Source organism: Ahaetulla prasina, chromosome 4 (genome assembly GCF_028640845.1).
Source record: "Ahaetulla prasina isolate Xishuangbanna chromosome 4, ASM2864084v1, whole genome shotgun sequence".
NCBI lineage: Eukaryota > Metazoa > Chordata > Lepidosauria > Squamata > Colubridae > Ahaetulla > Ahaetulla prasina.
The window spans coordinates 21691006-21712952 of NC_080542.1; the positions used below are offsets into that span (position 1 = coordinate 21691006).

General features: G+C 42.5%; 1 protein-coding gene across 2 annotated transcripts; it reads right to left on the reverse strand.

Annotated features, from left to right (window-relative positions):
* Positions 1-3167: 3167 nt before the first annotated feature.
* GDPD3 (glycerophosphodiester phosphodiesterase domain containing 3) lies at positions 3168-21658 on the reverse strand. 2 transcript variants are annotated; one of them, XM_058183554.1, is made up of 10 exons: positions 21171-21658; positions 20806-20848; positions 20576-20711; positions 19798-19843; positions 19548-19666; positions 15110-15199; positions 13118-13176; positions 5061-5120; positions 4701-4752; positions 3168-3697 (listed from the first exon to the last, which is right to left on the reverse strand). In XM_058183554.1, the coding sequence occupies exons 1-10, from the start codon at positions 21310-21312 to the stop codon at positions 3560-3562; spliced, it is 885 nt and encodes a 294-aa protein (XP_058039537.1). In that variant the 5' UTR covers positions 21313-21658; the 3' UTR covers positions 3168-3559. The 2 variants fall into 2 exon arrangements, with proteins under 2 accessions (XP_058039537.1, XP_058039536.1); XM_058183553.1 differs by having other exon boundaries at positions 13043-13176; positions 21171-21656.
* Positions 21659-21947: the final 289 nt, after the last annotated feature.

The following is a 21947-nucleotide window of genomic DNA, read 5'->3' on the forward strand; positions in this document are numbered from 1 at the left end:
CTGCATGCCCCCTGTGGCACATGTGCCACACGTTCACCATCACAGGTCTGGTCTTGTGGAATTTGCATTTTGACAGCTTCACGTATAGTTTAGTCGCAAGGAGTTTTTTTCATTACCTGATGTATTAGCTTAATGTGTTCTTCCAAGGTTTCAGTGAAGATAAGAATGTCATCTAAGTACACGAGGACCCCTTTATACAGGTGTTCATGTACCACCTCATTTTTCAGTTTCATAAACACTGCAGGGGTTTCTTGCAAGCCAAAGAGCATTACTTTGAATTTGAAGTTTCCTAAAGTTGAAGGGAACTTCAACTGGGAAGTTGAAGGCAATTTTCCACGCGACTCCATCCTTGATTTGCACTCGATAGTAAACATCTCACAGGTCCAATTTGGTGAACCCCTTCCCTTTTTTTTTTTTTAAATTTGCATTTATATCCCGCCCTTCTCCAAAGACTCAGGACAGCTTACACTATGTTAAGCAATAGTCGTCATCCATTTGTATATTATATACAAAGTCAACTTATTGCCCCCAACAATCTGGGTCCTCATTTTACCTACCTTATAAAGGATGGAAGGCTGAGTCAACCTTGGGCCTGGTGGGACTTGAACCTGCAGTAATTGCAAGCAGCTGTGTTAATAACAGACTGTCTTAGCAGTCTGAGCTACCAGAGGCCCTTGGCTTAAGTGAGCCAGCATGTCTTTCATGAAGGGGAGTGGGTACTCGTTCTCCATCCATATGGCGTTAATTCCCCTAAAATCCACACAGAGCCTCATCAACCTGTCTTTTTTCTCTTTGACGAGGATGGGGGTGGCCACTCTGGACTTAAATCTGGATAAATCTCCAGTCTAGGTTGGTGTCAATGTATTCTCTCAGCTCTCTCATCTCTTTTGGGGTTAGGGAGTACATCTTTGGCTTGGGTAGTTTAGCCCCCGGTACAAACTCTATAGCACAGTCTGTGGGGCAGTGAGAGGGTAGCATGTTGCATTCTTCCTTCCTGAACACTCCAGCCAGTTTCTGTATTCTTTGGGGATCTGGGGGGTACCTGGGAGCAGCTCTGAGGCAGCTGCAGCTCTCTTGGTTCACTTAGTGCTGCTCGGCCATTGGACAGCTCCTTTTGTGGTGTTGCTGGGAGGGGGAAGAGGGCCTATTCCCAGTTTTAGCTTTCTGCAACCTCCTTCCCAAGAGATGGGGGAGGGGGCATTTATCCAGCCACGCCAGACCTAGGATCACTGTTTCTGTCATTTTTGCTGCCACCACAAAGCGGATAAGTTCCCAGTGCTGACCCATTTCTAACTTTATAGGTTTGGTGAGGAGTGTGGCAGGGGCTCCCACTATCAACGAGTCATTGACTTGCTCGTATCGTATGGGTCAGGTCATTGTCTTCATCCCAATTCCTAGCTTTAGGACCATGGGTAGTTGATCAGGCAGTGTGTGCAAATGAATGCTTCCATTTCCCCCTGTGCCCCTGTCTTTTGTACTACTAGTCTCGACCAGATGGTGAATGAGTGGATGGCTTCACTTACCATCTGGTCGTCCTCACCTTTGTCATCACTGCCGTAGGCCATCAGCATTTGGGGCCCCTGGGCTGGAGTTCCCTCTTCTCCAGTTGGGGGAAGGGAGACCTCGATGGCCCTAGTGGGTGAATTTTCCCCTTTCTGTTGTCTTCCGCGGCAGCTTCTTCACCTTGGCTGGCTTGGGGAGCTTTACCCTTGGCTGGGGAGCTGTAGCCAGGCAGTCGGCCACCTGGTGGCCTTGCTGTTTACTTCTCTCCTCCTCTCTCCAGCTAGTTGTTGGAATGTCCTTGGTTCATAGGAGAAACTATTTTGTTTTGCCTACAAAACCCCAGCTATCTCTATTCCCCAGGCCCTATCCCTCAGCTCCAGTGTGGCAACCCTGATGCCTTAAAAATGGGCTCAGTGAGGCCAGCTTCAGGGTTGATAATAGAATGGAAATTAGGCAATCTCTCACTTCCTTCTCTGGCCTTGATTAAAATATTTGGCTAGAACATAGAACAACCCCACATTGTGCCAATGAGTTGAAGTTGGCATTTCTTGCCAAACCCTTACAGCTGATTCTTCTTTTGTGAGACTTGTCAATTTGTTTGCATACCTGCTGTTGAAACAGGTGTCGCCTTGCAGTGAGAAGTACCTGGGAGAGTGTAAAAGTTTGCCTTGATAACTGTTGCATACCTCCAAGAATTTTATGCTAAATTAAGTTGTTGTTCTCCTCTGACAACTAAAGCCTCTAGTAGAGAGATGGGTAGCTTTTCCAACCCTGGCGACTTTAAGATGGGTGGAATTCAAGTCCCAGAATTCCCTAGCCAGATCTTCAGTTGATTTCAAGATCCTGTCTCAAGGAAACTATAAGTTTCTACATGGGTCCTCCTGCAGGAGAGGATTTTAAAAGAAAAAAAAAGTCAAGAAAATAGCTGTGATTGCATGATCAAACCCTACTGCTTTTTAATGTGTACTGCGCACATAGTAAAAAGTGTGGAGCTACAATTGTGTGGATGTGGTACTACATTGATTCTCTATCCATTTAAAATATTCCCCAGAGTTCTACTAATAATAACTGGCCTCACGAGAGATAAAAAGATGAAAACATACTAAAGGAAAAAGAAATGAGGTGGTGATAATGACGGTTTCAATAAAGGAGAATATTTGTAGCTTGGGGTTGAATGTGGGGTCTTTGGTGCTCTCTTAGCTTGCTTGTTTTCTTGCAGATGTTTCATTACCCCAACTAGGTAACATCATCAGTACTAGTGCATGAATGATGGTTTCACACATTTTTGGTCCTGAAATCACTCCCTTGTTCCCTTCAGTTGTTTAATTGTTAGATTTTTATTCCATATTTATTACTTTATAATAACTCAAGGCAGTGAACCCAGTTAATGCTCTTTCTTCCTATTTTCCCTATGACGAAAATCCTCTGAGGTGGTTTGAGGTGAGAGAATGACTGGCCCAAAGTCACCCATTCAGCTTTCGTTTAAGGTGGGACTAGAACTCACAGCCCCCTGGCTTTTAGGCCAGCATCTTAACCACTGTACCAAACCAGCGTAGTGGCACATTTATTACAAAGGAAACATTCACCTCAGAAAGAAAAGGAAGCTGGTCATTCTTTAACAAGTGTTTTTTTTAAAAAAAATTTATTCGTTTTGCTGAGTGTTAATGAGAGAATTGTCCTCTTCGTCTTTTTGTTCCGTTTAATCAACTTGGAAAAACATCTGTAACTCCAGGGATCCAGGCCAGGGTGCTTTGCAAGCTGACAATGTCACTGTTCTACAAATAGGATTGTAACAGAACGATGACCTCCCAATCTCCCATATCTTCTGTCCCTTGCTACAGTGTGTAATATATGTTACTCAGTTACTGAGATTGCCCCACACTGGTAACAAAATTTTTTATTTGTTTCAGAGTCTTCCTCTTACAGTATCCACAGGTAAAATATACTTTTGAGTTTCCTATCTTTTACATGATTTTTTCCCCCTCTCTCCATTCCCCATCATCAGAAATGTCAACAATGATTCTAAAACAACATTACAACTTTACAACATTACAACTTATACGTTGGAAGGTGGAGGTGGATGAGCATTCAGGTACTGTCGAAGAAGAGTTGGGTAGTCAGACATGACTCCAGAGATCCCATAGCTAAAGGCCTCTTCAAAATCTTTTTCTTCATTCAAAACCCAAAGAAGAGTCTAAAGAGAAAGTGGAAGAGGGAAAAACACAATCACAAAATGCAAACACCCGAAATAAAAGGACTGTGGCCAAAAAAAAAAAAAAAAGCCAAGAGAATACAAGAATAAGAAGCTTTGCTGCAATTCCAAAATTTCTGGAGCACCACTTCATCACCACTGTTAGTAGCCAAGTCAATGGCAATATTTTTGTAATAGTTCCAACTCAGATTTTAATTCAGGCTCGGCCACTCTTGCCCTGCCTGGACATCATGCACTTGGACTACTGCAAGCCACTCTAAGTGGAGCTACCCTTGAAGAGTATTCAGGAGCTATAGCTGAGACAAAATGCAGCAGTGCAAACAGTTTTAGGGGTCCCCGGAGTGGTCCATGTTACACCACTGCTACATGAACTGCATTGGTTGCTGATTTGTTTCCTGTGTTGTTAGTCATTACCTTTAAAGCCTTGTAGGGCATGGTCTAGGTTAGCTGAGGAATGGTCTCACCCTGATAGGATTGACCCTCCCTACTTAGTCCAGCAGGAAGGGCATGCTCTGGATCCTATTGGCCAAGGAATTGCAGCTGGTGAGGTCCAGCAGAAAAGACTTCTGCCCTTTGGAACATCATGCCCCTTGAAGTGAGATCTGCCCTCACTCTCTTGGCCTTTGGAAGGAACCTGGAAACCTGACTCTGCTAACTGGCCTGGGACCCCAATGGGAGGTGGTCTCATTTCCCAGGTGGCTGATAGATTATTAGAAGATCCCACCTCCACCCTGCATAGGCATTTTATTTTATTCACTTTGTTGTTTAACTTAGTGTTTTAACTTTGATGCCCAATGTTTTGCTCTTTTGGTGTTTTAATTGCTTTACGTTGATGTTTATAACATTGTAAGCCACCCAGAGTTGCTTAATAATGAGATGTGGCATATACATTTAATAAATGAATAAATAATAAATACTTCTGATCATCCCCAGGAGTAGAGAGGAGCATGCCACCCAAAATTTTATTTCTCAGCCTATAACATACTTGTATTCCTCTGTCTTCCAGATGTTTGAACAGCTGTTTATGCATTGTCATCCTGTTGGGAAAAGAAAGAAATAGGAATACAAAAGGTTTAGGTATAGTCATTCTGTTTTATGTATTGTAGAGCCCAGCAGAAAAAGGGAAAAAAATAGATATGAGAAAAATCAAGATATTCCACGTAGTGTCACTTGGGGAGAAGGGGTCATTTTTCTGATATTTATTGTCTCTAGCAGGGAAGCAGCTGGTTTGGGTTATGGGTTTCATTAAGAGCCCTCCTGCTGGGAAAGGAGAGGAGAAGGTGATGAAGGAAAGGAATACTTAGTAAGAACAAAACAATTAAAACCACGGCTCTATGTCACTCACTTGGTGGTAAATTTTGCCAGTAGTGATCCAAATCTGCCCTTTTTCACTGGAAAATACGTCCTAGGATTAAACAAAACAAAAAGGTGGCAAAATTAACAAGCTCCTGAGAACTGCTGGTTTCCTGCTATTCCTCCTCTAAAATATTGGATCCCACACTTTTTCCAAAGAAGTAATTCCATGAATTACAAAACATACAACAAATGTATCTTGTCTTTGACAGGCAAAACTCTCAGAATAATTTTACACAGTGGCACTGTTTTTCTTCACAAATAAACTTCTACAGAACATGAAAGAGAATATATAAGGAAGGTCAGCTTAACTTTATCCTGTCCAATGAACTTAGGCATTAGTCACATTATAGGGAGATCTGTTAGATCTGATGTAACTGAATGCCTTGTTAGATCCTTTGTTAAACTGCACCCAGTTAGATTGATCCAGATTCAAGGGAGACACAGAAGCACTGGACCCTGGACAGGTGGTTTTCTTATGTTTCCCTACAAGAGGAGGAAACTTGGAAAAATTCACTTACTGTTACTATGGCAGTGTTTATACTAGTATTATTCTAAGAGAGCCGGTTTAGCATAGTGGTTAAGGCATCCAGCTCAAAACCAGGAGACTGGGATTTCTAGTTCCTCCTTAGGCACAAAACCAGTTGGGTGACCTTGAGCCTGTTACTCTCTCTCAGCCCTAGGAAGGAGTTTGTGACAAACCACTTTTGAAAAACCTTTTCAAGAAAATTGAAGGGACTTATCCAGGCAAATCTCTGAGAATTAGCAATAGCACTTACATACCGCTTCACAGTGCTTTACAGCCCTCTCTAAGTGGTTTACAGAGTCAGCATATTGTCCCCAACAATCTGGGTCCTCATTTTACCAACCTTGGAAGGATGGAAGGCTGAGTCAACCTTGAGCCTGATGAGATTTGAACTGCCAAATTGCGGGCACAGCCAGCAGTCAGCAGGAATAGCCTGCAGTACTGCATTCTAACCACTGCATCACCATGGCTCTTTTCCCATTAGACAAGATTGCAATGGGAGAAAAAACAATTGTTTTGTTACAATTTCCAGTACAGGTTGTCCTTGCTTGATGTGATGGAACGTGTATCTGCAGGAACAAACAGGGAAACTTTTGGTTTGCTTAGAAAGATGCTCAGATTAAGAGATGGCACCATCTTTTCTTTCTGGGAGAGCTCTGATCTTTCTCTCCACTCCTCCAGGTACACATCCCATCACACTAATGTCCATTCATTTGGTGACTCTTCAAAATTACGACTGACCTAGAAAAAAAAAAGTGACTTAGGGCTGATCCTTGCACTTACGACTGCTTCATCATCCCGACACTCTCACAAGTGTGATTTGAATGCCTGGCCAATCATACGGCAGTCATTTGTGACCTTCCATCCAGCTTCCTTCCGAGATGCGAAGTCAGTGAAGAAGCTGGCAGGGAAGGTTGCAAGTTGCAGTCAAGTGATGTTTTGTTTAACAACCACAGGGATTCACTTAACGACTAAGGCAAAAAAAAAGTAAAATTGAGTGTGGTCTTGTGATACCTCACTTAATTACTGTACCACTCAATGAACTTTCTGATCCCTATTGTGGTCATAAGTTGAGGACTATCTGCATAACAGGGGTTCCCAATCTTGGCAACTTTAAGACATGGAGTTCAACTCCCAGAATTTCCCAGTAGCCATGCTGGATGGGGAATTCTGGGAGTTGACATCCCCATTTTTTTATTTTATTTGAATTTATATCCCGCTCTTCTCCGAAGACTCAGGGCGGCTTACATTGTGTAAGGCAATGCAATAGTCTCATCCATTTGTATATTATATGCAAAGTCAACTTGTATTGCCCTCCTAACAATCTGGGTCCTCATTTTACCAACCTTGGAAGGATGGAAGGCTGAGTCAACCTTGAGCCTGATGAGATTTGAACTGCCAAATTGCGGGCACAGCCAGCAGTCAGCAGGAATAGCCTGCAGTACTGCATTCTAACCACTGCATCACCATGGCTCTTTTCCCATTAGACAAGATTGCAATGGGAGAAAAAACAATTGTTTTGTTACAATTTCCAGTACAGGTTGTCCTTGCTTGATGTGATGGAACGTGTATCTGCAGGAACAAACAGGAAACTTTTGGTTTGCTTAGAAAGATGCTCAGATTAAGAGATGGCACCATCTTTTCTTTCTGGGAGAGCTCTGATCTTTCTCTCCACTCCTCCAGGTACACATCCCATCACACTAATGTCCATTCATTTGGTGACTCTTCAAAATTACGACTGACCTAGAAAAAAAAAAGTGACTTAGGGCTGATCCTTGCACTTACGACTGCTTCATCATCCCGACACTCTCACAAGTGTGATTTGAATGCCTGGCCAATCATACGGCAGTCATTTGTGACCTTCCATCCAGCTTCCTTCCGAGATGCGAAGTCAGTGAAGAAGCTGGCAGGGAAGGTTGCAAGTTGCAGTCAAGTGATGTTTTGTTTAACAACCACAGGGATTCACTTAACGACTAAGGCAAAAAAAAAGTAAAATTGAGTGTGGTCTTGTGATACCTCACTTAATTACTGTACCACTCAATGAACTTTCTGATCCCTATTGTGGTCATAAGTTGAGGACTATCTGCATAACAGGGGTTCCCAATCTTGGCAACTTTAAGACATGTGGAGTTCAACTCCCAGAATTTCCCAGTAGCCATGCTGGATGGGGAATTCTGGGAGTTGACATCCCCATTTTTTTATTTTATTTGAATTTATATCCCGCTCTTCTCCGAAGACTCAGGGCGGCTTACATTGTGTAAGGCAATGCAATAGTCTCATCCATTTGTATATTATATGCAAAGTCAACTTGTATTGCCCTCCTAACAATCTGGGTCCTCATTTTACCTACCTTATAAAGGATGGAAGGCTGAGTCAACCTTGTCTTAAAGCCATACTGGATGGGGAATTCTGGGAGTTGAAGTCCACGTGTCTTAAAGATTGGGAAGCCCTGTTGCATACTATGCTTGATACTATTATTACTTTATATCAACATTTTTTTCTTAAGCCTGCTCTGTCTTAAGTTGCCTCTAAGATTTCATTTCCCCCCCCCCCCCCCCCCGTTAACGACTACATGTAGAGCTCTTGCAATTTTTTAATATTGTGTTTTGTGGTGCTGTGGTGCTATACTTCTTTTTTTCTCCTCTTTTTTTTTTTTTTGTTTACATTTATATCCCGCCCTTCTCCGAAGACTCAGGGCGGCTTACAATGTATAAGGCAATTTTGCACTCTTCACTCCTGAAGGAAAACACCGTCTTTTGTTTGGCTGCCGTCCTCTTTGCTGGTGGTTGCAGAGCCACAAAAGAGCATCTCCTTCGTTCTCCTCCCACACCTGGGTGAAGCTTGCAGCTTTATTGGCAACTCTGTTGAGGTTATGATGGGAGGAGGAGGAGGAGGAAACAGTAGGTGCCTGCAATTTTGCTAAGCTTCTCTTTCACACCTGTCTTTATTGTTTTTTTCTTCAGAATTCCTTTTACGGTAGATATCGGAACATCAGAGAGATTCAATTAATTCTTCTAGAAGCTTTGGTTGTTGGGTTTTTTGTTTGCTTTTGTAGTTTGTTTTTCATGTTTTATTACTTCCTGCTTCTCAAAGAGTCAACATTATGCCTCCTAAAAAAAACAAAACAGATTCCAGTCCTTTCTTACTATGCTTCATAACAACTGCCTCTGAAATGAAAGAGCCAATTTAGCTGTCGTCCTTCTGTTGATGTTCAGTGAAATGTATACTGGTACTAGCTACAGCAAGGGGAGAAGCTGATAGAGAAGGGGGAAAAGAGTACAGTATTTCATATTTCAAGCAATGAGGGTAGAGCTGGAAGGGACCTTGGAGGTCTTCTAGTCCAACCCCCTGCTCAAGCAGGAGATCCTGACCTATACCATTTCAGACAGGTGGCTGTCCAGTATCTTCTTAAAAACCTCCAATGATGAAGCACCCACAACTTCTGAAGGCAAACTGTTCCACTAGTTAATTGTTCTCACTCTTAGGAAATTTCTACTTGATCCCAGATTGCTTCTCTCCTTGATTAATTTCCATCCATTGTTTCTTGTCCTGCCTTCAGGGGCTTTGGAAAATAAGTTGACTCCCTCTTTTTTCTGGCAGCTCCTCAAATACTGGAATACGCTATCATGTCACCCCTAGTCCTTCTTTTCTCTAGGCCAGGGGTGTCAAACTCAGAGCCCGTGGGCCCGATGCGTCATGGCCACACCCGATTTAGCAAAGGGGGAAAAAAATCACACTACATCACGCTGGTGATGCCATGACAGCACGAGTTTGATACCCCTACTCTAGTCTAGACTGAACAACTATGTATTTATTTGTTTCCCATTTTTATTTTATTTGAATTTATATCCCGCTCTTCTCCGAAGACTCAGGGCGGCTTACATTGTGTAAGGCAATGCAATAGTCTCATCCATTTGTATATTATATGCAAAGTCAACTTGTATTGCCCTCCTAACAATCTGGGTCCTCATTTTACCTACCTTATAAAGGATGGAAGGCTGAGTCAACCTTGTCTTAAAGCCATACTGGATGGGGAATTCTGGGAGTTGAAGTCCACGTGTCTTAAAGATTGGGAAGCCCTGTTGCATACTATGCTTGATACTATTATTACTTTATATCAACATTTTTTTCTTAAGCCTGCTCTGTCTTAAGTTGCCTCTAAGATTTCATTCCCCCCCCCCCCCCCCCCCCCGTTAACGACTACATGTAGAGCTCTTGCAATTTTTTAATATTGTGTTTTGTGGTGCTGTGGTGCTATACTTCTTTTTTTCTCCTCTTTTTTTTTTTTGTTTACATTTATATCCCGCCCTTCTCCGAAGACTCAGGGCGGCTTACAATGTATAAGGCAATTTTGCACTCTTCACTCCTGAAGGAAAACACCGTCTTTTGTTTGGCTGCCGTCCTCTTTGCTGATGGTTGCAGAGCCACAAAAGAGCATCTCCTTCGTTCTCCTCCCACACCTGGGTGAAGCTTGCAGCTTTATTGGCAACTCTGTTGAGGTTATGATGGGAGGAGGAGGAGGAGGAAACAGTAGGTGCCTGCAATTTTGCTAAGCTTCTCTTTCACACCTGCCTTTATTGTTTTTTTCTTCAGAATTCCTTTTACGGTAGATATCGGAACATCAGAGAGATTCAATTAATTCTTCTAGAAGCTTTGGTTGTTGGGTTTTTTGTTTGCTTTTGTAGTTTGTTTTTCATGTTTTATTACTTCCTGCTTCTCAAAGAGTCAACATTATGCCTCCTAAAAAAACAAAACAGATTCCAGTTCTTTCTTGCTATGCTTCATAGCAACTGCCTCTGAAATGAAAGAACCAATTTAGCTGTCATCTTTCTGTTGATATTCAGTGAAATGTATACTAGTACTAGCTGCAGCAAGGGGAGAAACTGATAGAGAAGGGGGAAAAGAGTACAGTATTCATATTTCAAGCAATGAGGGTAGAGCTGGAAGGGACCTTGGAGGTCTTCTAGTCCAACCCCCTGCTCAAGCAGGAGATCCTGACCTATACCATTTCAGACAGGTGGCTGTCCAGTATCTTCTTAAAAACCTCCAATGATGAAGCACCCACAACTTCTGAAGGCAAACTGTTCCACTAGTTAATTGTTCTCACTCTTAGGAAATTTCTACTTGATCCCAGATTGCTTCTCTCCTTGATTAATTTCCATCCATTGTTTCTTGTCCTGCCTTCAGGGGCTTTGGAAAATAAGTTGACTCCCTCTTTTTTCTGGCAGCTCCTCAAATACTGGAATACGCTATCATGTCACCCCTAGTCCTTCTTTTCTCTAGGCCAGGGGTGTCAAACTCAGAGCCCGTGGGCCCGATGCGTCATGGCCACACCCGATTTAGCAAAGGGGGAAAAAAATCACACTACATCACGCTGGTGATGCCATGACAGCACGAGTTTGATACCCCTACTCTAGTCTAGACTGAACAACTATGTATTTATTTGTTTCCCATTTTTATTATTTTTTATAAATAATTCAAGGTCTGATACACACCAATTACTCTTTTCTCTTCCTAATTTTTGCCCACAAAAACAATCCTGCAAGGAGGGCTGGATTGAGAGACAGCGACTTTTCCAAAGTGGCTTTTCCAACTGGCTTTCATTCCTAAGGTGGGATTAGAATTCTTCATCTCCTGGTGATTGGCCCAAAGTCACCCAGCCAGCTTTCATTCCTAAATTGGGACTAGAACGCAGAGTCTCCTGGCAATTAGTCCAAAGTCACTCAGCTGTCTTCCATGCCTGGTGCCTTAACTACAAGACAATTAATGGCTCATTAATACATGCTGTATAGTTACCAAGTAACATCTAGCTCAGGGTAAATGTGAAAAATTGCAACTGGCGAAAGAATAGAATATAATCAAATAGAGGCAACTTGCAGACAGAAACAATTGATCCAGGATGACTCCTCAAATCTCTTGACCAAAATGCCTGGGGAAAGGCCAGTCTTCACTGCCTTTCAGAAGACAGGCAGGCTGGGCCATTTGGATTTTGGAAAAATGTTGTTCCATAGGAGGGACACAGCAGTAGAAAAGGCACATGGCTTGGGTCACATCAGATGACATTGATTAATAGATAGGACCTGATACATGTCAACCCTATCAGATTGTAAAGGAAGTCCTTTACAACCACAACTGGGCCCAACATTTCTGTTGTTAAGTGAGACACTTGTTAAATGAGTTTTGTTCCATTTTACGACCTTTCTTGCCACAGTTGTCAAGGGATTCAATACAGTTGATAAGTGAATCTGGCTTCCCTATTGACTTTGCTTGTTGGAAGGTCTCCAAAGGTGACCACGTGACCTTGGGACACAGCAACGGTCATAAATATAAACCATTTGCCAAGCATCTGAATTTTGATCACATGATCATGGGGATGCTGGAGAGGTCATAACTGAAAAACGGTTGTAAGTCCCATATTTCAGTGCTGCTGTAACTTTGAACAATCACTAAACAAATTGTTGTAAGTCGAGGACTACCTGTATTGGATGAGCAAGAGTAGCTGGAGATGGGTTGCCTCATAAATAACCATGCCCTGTACCATGATCAAGACAGAGCAAAGGTTTTAAGAGGGCAGTATTGGCCGTGGCTCATTGGGACTGATAGACCAATTGTCCTCACTTCTCTGCTCTCCTCCCTTGAAAATTCATGGATGCTGGTTAGCTGCTGGTCCTGCAGAAAGGCCACTGTGTGATGTTAGGTTCCCAGACACAGCAAAAGTTCCCAGACACCCTCCCTTTTCTCAAATCAGCACAGGAATGAAATGCTCCTGGTTCAGACCAGATTGACCGATCTGATAGCGATGGCAGTGGGTGGTTCGGAGAACCGATAGCAAAAATCCCTGCCCCCCCCCTTCCACTCGCCCATGCCCAGCTGAGCCGCGTGATTGTCAGAAGCTTTTTTTCCCTTTTAAAAGCATTTTTTCTACAACCTCTTTGGCCGAAGAGGTTGCAAAAAAAATGCTTTTAAAAGGTTAAAAAAAAGACTCTGACGATCACAGCTGAGCTGTACGATCATCAGAGCCTTTTTTTTTACTTTTAAAAGCATTTTTTTACAACCACTTTGGCTGAACAGGTTGTAAAAAAAATACTTTTAAACAGAAAAAAAGTTCATGCGCCACAGCTGATCACAAACCCCCGCATGCTGTTCTGCTTACCCCATGCCTCCTTTTGGCATGCACTGCGTGCGTGCGCACCTGGAATTTGGTGCGTGGTGCGCACTGCACATGCGCGCACTGCGCGTATGCACAGCCAGTGAACCGGTAGTAAACCGGTTCAGATTTCACCACTGGATCAGCATGCCAGGAAAGTGTCTCTCCAAAGCCCTCTCCTATTTGAAGGGGAGAGCAAATGTGGCACATGACTTCCAAAGGCTGGTCATTAGATAGATGATCATATTTCTAAGTCTGTATGTTTTTCTGCCTAAATCCCACCCTTATTAGTGACTGTCACCTGTTTATGATCGAGGGCAGCATGAATTCAAGGAATGATTCCTTCAGAGGGAAGAAGGGCAGGAGTCCAACATACCAGAGACCAAGCATGCAGAGGCCTCTGTTCTTGGAGAAGACGTAGGGCATGTCTTTATTCTGGGGGGGATAAATAACATTTATTTTTTTTATTTTAGACAGTGGATTTGTCATTCCTAGACTTCATTGATGGGAAGGTTGCTGCACTTCATCCCACAACTTTGTTTTCCAGCTCGCTAAGCATCCAAATACCCTAAACAGAGAGGAAGATTAAGAGAAAATACAATTCTTGCCCTGGCTTGACTTACACCATCTTGGATGGTGGATTTAGGGAGCTGCTGTCTAATGCTTATGCAGAATTGGAAAAAACAGGTGTAACAAGTTGGTCTACAAAGAAAGTTTAAGAAGCGAAAGGAAGAAGGGAAGGGAGGAGATTTTTTAAACCATGTCCAGGTTATAGGTAATTATGTTACAGGTAATCCTTGACTTATGACCACAATTGGGAGGGGAATTTCCGTTAAAACGTAAGGTGGTGTTAAGTGAGTCATGTCTAATTTTATGACTTTTTTTTGCTGTTAGTTGTTAAGTGAATCACAAACTCGTTAAAGGAATCCAGCTTCCCCCATTGACCTGCTTGTCAGAAGCTGACTAGGAAAGTTGTAAATGGTGATCTCATGACTCCAAGACACTTCAATGTAGTCAGTTGCCAATTGCCCAAATTTGTGACCCTGGTGATGCTACAACAGTTAGGACCAGTTGTAAGTCACTTTTTTCAGCACCATGGTAACTTGGTCACTAAATGAATATTTTTAAGTCGAGGATTGCCTGCATTAAGGAGTACCATACTTTTTGGAGTATAAGATGCACTTTCTCCTCTCCTAAAAGTGGGTGAAAATTGCAGTACATTGAATGTTGCCGAAGCCCTGCCCCCCTGCCCCCACCCTTCGGCCATTTTCAGCCTCTATGTGTTGCGTTTTTGGGCATTTTGCTCCATTTTAGACCTGTTCCAGGCTGTGGGGATTGCCACAGAACATCACCGCTGATTGCCACCTGTGCGCGTCACATTTTCAGCCGCTTCCATGCAACAGGGACAGGCGGCAGTGACAGTGGCAATCCCGCTACCTGGAACCAGCCAAAAATTTATTATTTATTTATTTATTTATTTATTGGATTTTTATACCACCCTTCTCCCGAAGGACTCAGGGTGGTTAACAGCCATTAAAAAACACATATAATACAAGTTAAAAATAATTTAAAAAACTAATTCAATTTAAGGCCTAAAAAGTTAAAATAAATAAAACCCCATTAAAAATTATATTTAGGCTAGCCCTGCGCGACGGAATAAAAGAGTCTTCAGCTCACGGCGGAAGGTCCGGAGGTCGGGGAGTTGATGAAGCCCCGGAGGCAGCTCATTCCAGAGGGCAGGAGCCCCCACAGAGAAGGCCCTCCCCCTGGGGGTCGCCAGCTGACATTGCTTAACCGACGGCACCCTGAGGAGGTCCTCCCTGTGGGAGCGCACAGGTCGATGGGAGGCTACCGGTGGCAGTAGGCGGTCCCGTAAGTAACCCGGTCCTCTGCCATGGAGCGCTTTAAAGGTGGTAACCAACACCTTGAATTGATGCATGGAGGCCAAAAGCACAACACGTGGAGGCCGAAAACATGATGCGTGGAGATTCCTGCTGCCTGGAACAGCTAATTGGCGGTATTCCGGAAGGCCGATCCAACCGCCAATCAGCTGCTCGTGCTAAATCAGGCTGCGATAACGTGCGGAAGCTGACAGGCTGTTTGCTGTTTGCTGCAAGGATGCTAGCCAGATGAATACCGATGGATGCTGGTAGGCAGAAGCAGATTTTTTTTTTCTTGTTTTCCTCCCCAAAAACTAATGTGCGTCTTATACTCCCGAGCACCTTATACTCCGAAAAACTTTACTATTTATTGCTGTCAGAAGAAGCTGAAAAAAACACCCTTATGTTTAGACAGTCTGAATCTTTAAGCAAAAAAGGGTTTGTAAACATAAAATGTGAAAGTGGGGGGAAAGACATTTGATACGTACAGCTTTCCGGCATTTTTTCAGTATTCGGTTATCGAAGGAGGCCCAGATGCTGATGTGGGAACGATGGTATTGCTGGACAAGTTGTGCTACCTGGAAGAAGGAAAAATAACACATCCTCAAATATTGGATTCTTAGAAGGAACGTCAGTTTTTAGTTGCACAATTGCCTCTTGTGGAAACTGACTGAGAAGCACCAATCAGATGAGAGGGAACGGAGTCTGAAGCACCAATCAGGTGGCTTTTCTGTAGGTAGTCTTACGCACTTATACACTTTCCATCCTATATTGTGGAACTCTATAGACATTCAGCTTCTTCTTCTTGATGTGAACAGTGATATGAATAATGAGATGTAGGGGTCCCAATCCACCAGCCAGGACTTTGGCTACCTGTACTCTCGGTTCAAGGATGAGCAATTTGAAGACCTTAAGCTGATTGTAGCTCTCTTTGTTCTTTTACTGTCTTTGAAGCTTCCAAGTTCACACTACCAAAAATTACAGGCACTCATTGACTTACGACCACAATGGGGACCAGAATTTCCATTGATAAGATGGTTGTTAAGTGAGTCACGCCCAATTTTACCAACTTTTTTGCCATGGTTAAATGAATCACTGCAGTTGTTAAGTGAATATATGGTGATTGAGCGAATCTGGCTCCCCTCATTAACAATGCTGTTGGAAGCCGACTTGGAAGGTTGCGCATGGGATGCTGCAACCATCATACATACTGCCGGTTGCCAAGTGTCCACATTCTGATCATGCGACCATGGGGATGTTACAATGATTGTAAGTGCAAGGACTGATCATAAATAACATTTTTTTTCCAGTGCCACCACAATTTAAAACAAATAGTTGTAAGTTGAAGACTATCAAAAGGACATAAAAGTTCTGGTTCTTTTTATTTGGGTGACTCAGGCAGCCTGTGATATTCCTGGTCCTTGCAAATTGAAAGCCTTATACAACAATAGTGATCTCTCCTTCCCCAGGAAAAGACTGCCGGTTCCTGCTCTAAATTATGATTACATAATTCAATATTGTTTGAGAGAAATTGTGAATATTTCTTGAAACTATGTAAGCCTTCAAGTACCTATTTCCTCTTCTCTATGCCTGCTTTTTTAATGTAAAATCCCAGATATCTTTTAAAATTAATTTAAGTTTGCTCTTGTAGCAAACATTTTTCTCAGAATGATGAATTCAATTTACTCAATGGATTTGAACAGCCTCAAATGAAAGCACTAGTTGCAGAAGTGGAATGAGATTTGGGAGGTCAAGATCTTCCTAGACATTCTATATTCTTAGGAATAAGACTAATTTTTTTTTTAATTGAAAAAGTTTTAAAAAAACAAAAACATTTCCCCCCCTTTTCCCCCCCTCCCTCCCAGAAAACCCCCTTCCCCCCTCCCTTCCCCCCCCCCGGCCTCCGGGGTCAATCACAAGGTATTGTTATACATAAACCAAACATAGAATAAAATTTTCCCTTCCAGTCCAATTAACCTCATCCAAAGCTTTTCATCTCCCAACCCCCTCCCCATTACATAAAATAACTTCCTAATTATTCAAAGGCAATCTGATATTTCTTAATCTGATATCTGTTTTGTAGATAATCAATCCATTTTTTCCATTCAATTAAATATCTTTCCTGCGTATTGTCTTTTAAAAAAGCTGAGATTTTAGCCATCTCAGCCAAATTAATGACTTTCAGTATCCATTCTTCTATTGTAGGTACCTCTTCTTTCTTCCAGTATTGTCCAATCAACAGTCTTGCTGCTGTTATTAAATTCAGAATCAATTTAGTCTCAATCCCTGTACAATCCGTTATAATTCCCAAAAGGAAAAATTGTGGCAGGAACTTTATCTTCTTCTTCAGTACATTTTGAATAATCCACCAAATTCTTATCCAAAAGGCCTTAATTTTCTTGCAAGTCCACCAAATATGAAAATATGTAGCGTCATCACAATCACACCTCCAACATTTCGCTTGGATATTAGGATACATACATGATAATTTTTTGGGATCTAAGTGCCATCTATAAAACATCTTATAAAAATTTTCCTTAAATTCTGTGCTTGTGTAAACTTAACATTTCTAACCCAGATTTTCTCCCATGTTTCCAACATTATTGGTTCCTGAATATTCTGTGCCCATTTTATCATACAGTCCTTTACCAAATCCTTTTCCGAATCTATTTCAAGCAACACATTATACAATCTCTTTATATGCTCCTGGGTCTGATTTCTAATTTGCTTTATTAAATTTTCCTCCTTTGCATTATACCAATTTTTGATCTTCTTTCCATCTAGCACTTATTTGCCCATATTGAAACCAAGTATAATTCCTCCCTTCTTCATTTAATACCTGTAATGATTTTAATTGCAATCTACCTCCTTCAGCATACAAAAGTTCTTTATAAGTAATCATTTCCTGTTTCTGTTCTATATTTATATTCTCTATTGCATGTCTGGGGCTCGCCCATATAGGAATCTTGTAATCTAATTTATAAGAATATTTTTCCAGACCATAAAGAGCACTTCTCAACACATGATTCTTAAAAGCCCTATCCACTTTTTTTTCATAAAATAAATACGCATGCCATCCATATAACAAGTCATAACCTTCTATATTCAAAATTCTTTCCTCCGTTAAATTAAACCAGTCACTTATTACTGAAAGGGCTACTGCTTCATAATATAGTTTAAAATTAGGCATTTTTAAGCCACCTCTTTCCCGTGAGTCCTGTATTATTTTCATTTTAACCCTCGCCTTTTTAAGGAATAAGACTAAATTACAGGAATGAGAGGATAGAGTATTTTAGTCTATTCTATTCTGTTCTGTTCTATAGAATATTCTATAGAATAGAATAGAATAGAATAGAATAGAATAGAATAGAATAGAATAGAATAGAATAGAATAGAATGGAATAGAATAGAATAGAATAGAATAATCTTTATTGTCCAAGTGTCATTGGACACACAAGGAATAGCTCTACTATTACTGTATTTTTGTTTACTACAGAAATACAAAGTGCCTTATATCTTAATTGATAAAGGATTTTCAAGTTGAATATGTCTTTATGTGTGACTTTTGGTGAAGGTACCTTCACGTTGATGAGTATAAAAGTGAACATAAATCTACAAGACAGATCTAGAGACTGGAACGTTGAACACTGGCCAAGATTTGTGCTTCATGCAAAATGTGTTGGAGATATTGGACAGGAAAGAAATTTGAAAAGCTAAGTTGGATTTCAGACAAATGGTTGTCCAATCTCTTCTTAAAAACCTCCAATGTTGGAGCCTTCACAACTTCTGGAGGCAAGTTGTTCCACTGATTAATTGTTCTAACTGTCAGGATTTTTTTCCCTTAGTCCTAAGTTGCTTCTCTTTTTGATTCGTTTTCACCCATTGCTCTTGTCCTGCCTTCAGGTGCTTTGGAGAATAGTTTGACTCCCTCTTCTTTGTGGTAACCCCTGATATATTGGAACACTGCTATCATGTCTCCCCTAGTCCTTCTTTTCATAAAATTAGACATACCGAGTTCCTGCAACCGTTTTTCCTATGTTTTAGCCTCCAGTCCCCTAATCATCTTTGTTGCTCTTCTCTGCACTCTTTCTAGAGCAGGGGTGTCCAAAGTTTTTTTGGTGAGGGCCAAATACAGAAAAATAAGCAAAGGCACGGGCCACACCATTGAACGGGGGGGGGGGAGGGGGGAGGGCTAATTTTTTTCGTACCAGTTCTGTGGGCGTGGCTTATTTTGGGGTGTGGCTGAGGAACTCTGGGAATTGAAGTCCACAAATCTTAAAGAGACCAAGTTTGGACACCCCTGATCTTGGCTTTTGTTTTGTATTTGGTATGAACTTGAAACTCCCTTCATTATTCCCTGCCCAAGGGGTGGAGGCGCGAGGAGCCTAGCCAGGCGGCCTGAGGAAGGTGAGGGTAGAACTGCTGGGGTCGGGCACGGACAGCAGCCTCTTTCCCGCTCGCCGCCGCCTCCTCCGCCCCCTCCCTTCGTTATTCCCTGCCCAAGGGGTGGAGGCGCGAGGAGCCTCGCCAGGCGGCCCAAGGAAGGCGAGGGTAGAACTGCTGGGGTCGGGCACGGCCAGCAGCCTCTTTTCCGCTCGCCGCCTCCTCCGCCCCCTCCCTTCATTATTCCCCGCCCATGGGGAGGAGCCACGAGCTTCGCAGCGAACCACCGGGCAAGTACCGGGAGGCCGAAAAGGGCCATATTCAATTATACTTTCAGAATTTGCTGCGGGCCAATAAAATCTGACCCGCGGGCCGCAGTTGGCCCGCGGGCCGTAGTTTGGACACCCCTGTTCTAGAGTCTCAACATCTTTTTTACATCGTGGCGACCAGAACTGAATGCAAGTGTGGCCTTACCAAGACATTATAAAGTGGTATTAACACTTCATATGATCTTGATTCTATCTTACCTTATTGATTTCTTACCTTATTGATGAGATCATCATTATCCTCTTTAATTTCAATATTAATAGGGATTCCATGGAATTGCTCAAAAACCTCTTCCAAACGAGGAATCTGGTGATCAGTACCATGGGAGACCCTGCCTGTTAGGAAGGGTAGGTTGAGGGTAGCTGCCAAGAACTGAGCATTTTTCTCAGAGGTGAAGAGAACAAATGATTTTCTTTGTTTTCTACCAAAGCAAACTTTCCCCAAAGCAACTCGTAGTCCTACTCACCTGGAGAAAAGGTCACCTCCAGAGAAGACTGATAGGGTGGCAAATCCTAGGGAACACAACCAGTGAGAATAAGGAGTAAGAGTGGTTTTAAGAGAGATTTTCCATGTGTGTTGAAAGGAGGAAATGAAGAGCGGGTCCTCCTAGAAGTTTGGGTAGAAGCTATTTGATTCTCCCCAAAGAGCTAGAACCATTGTTCAAAGGGAGTAATATGTAAGTTATTTTGTTTTTAATAAGTGTGTAAAGGCTTTGGGGTGTAGTGGTTAGAATGCTGAAAAAGGACTGATAAATTAGATCCATTTGTAGGATGAGCACCTTCATCCAAATGACAAAAGCAGCCTTATTCTGTTGTGACCCACACTTCACCTCTTTTGTTATGTGCTTGCAATATCATGTTGCACTCTCAATAGTGGTGAATTTTGCATTGTGATCGCACAATGGTGGTTTCATCATTTCATCAACACAATGGTGCCCAACTCAAACACAAATCCCCTACCAGTCATAAATTTCACGAGGGGACGTTGGGTGAATCACACACTCTCCATCCAACCTATAGTAGTTCAATGGGATTTTTTTTTTAAAAAAAGTGTTAACAATGGAGGATGTTATCTATTCCACCTTGAATTTCTGGAGGAAAGACAGGACTTATATCTAATGAGACTTCATAATGCGAAACAGCCTGGGAACATCACTTACATTGCCTTAAAATCTGCCACAAAATGGAACTGAATAATACCCAAAAGGCAGGGCATCTGGGGAGCAAGGACTTAGAGGTGCTCACCTTATAGTACGTGAGGCTGATATCAATGTTGTGCCCAGTCTGGCGTTTCAGATTTTCATCATGGGACACAACCACAATCCCATCTTTGGTTATGTGGCAATCAAGTTCAAGCAGGTTTGTCCCCTGGCTCAGTGCACTGGGAAGATGCAAAGATTGGCAAGAGAAGTTGAACGGCAGGATTAGTGTGCAAGAAGGGCAAGTTAAGGTAGAGTGGCGATTGCATTACTCACTTTTTAAAGGCGCCCAAAGTGTTCTCAATCTGCTCTCCAGCACCTGAAGAGGAAATCAGATTCCGAGAAATTTTATCTTAGGCACTCTGCCTTCCAAAGGAATATCAAACTGTTCTGCTTTGGGCTTTAGGAATGTGGCTTTACAAGTCTTGGGACTATTGCGGAGCAGAAAGAAATGCAAATATCCCACCTGCCCACTTCTCAAGAGGAGAAGCAGGAATCTCATAACTTATTTCCTTTTCTCTCTGCGTCCCTCATTCACCATTGACTTGCAGCTACGGTGCACATGCCAACCTCTTCAGCCTCCCTCTCGGTGCCCCCAAAGCCCCTCCATCCAGATACCCAACTGACATCCCAGAACTTACCACCCCTGTGGGAGACATGTAAGCATCGAACGGGAAACCTGTGTGGTTTGTGAAGGAGATGTGGCTTCTTCCGAAGACAGTGAGATACCAGCGCATAGATTCCCAAGGCAGGTAGCCCATAGAGGAGCAAGTTGCAGCTCATTGTTGTACGTGGGGGCCGAGGAAGCAGGTGGTTAGTATTTCTGGGCTTGGTAAATTAAAGCAAGGAGTGGCAACCAGGACACTCAGATTCTCTGGAACGAAAAGGGCTCCTGGTTTTCTCAGCAAGAAATGTAGGGATTAGGTCATCTGCGTAGAGCTGGCAAAACTTGGTGGACGAAATCAGGTAGATTGGAAATCCTGATTTCCTGGATCGATGAATCTTGAACACTGGAGGTAAGCAAGTCAGTGAAATTTCTGAAGGACAGGAGTAGGAAGAAATGGGTGTGTAGGAATAAAGGACAGAAACTTAACCCTCCCCTTTGCTACCAGGACCTTCCCATCATGACTTTTTACCTGTTGGTTCACCTAATATATATATACACACACACACACATCACATGGTCATAAATGGGCACACATAACTGCATTGTTCAGCCCTTCCCAGTCTTCTGCCAACCTGCATATGTTATCATTTTGCCACTCCCATGGAGGAAAAAAAAGCCACTTTCTTGACAGAAGAATCATGACAGGAGTGGGCCTACTTGGTCTTCTACCTGCTCTACCCTCAAGAATCAGACTCTGTTTACAGATCTGGACACCTGTCTCCTTTGTCACTGTACACACCTGGAGACCTCT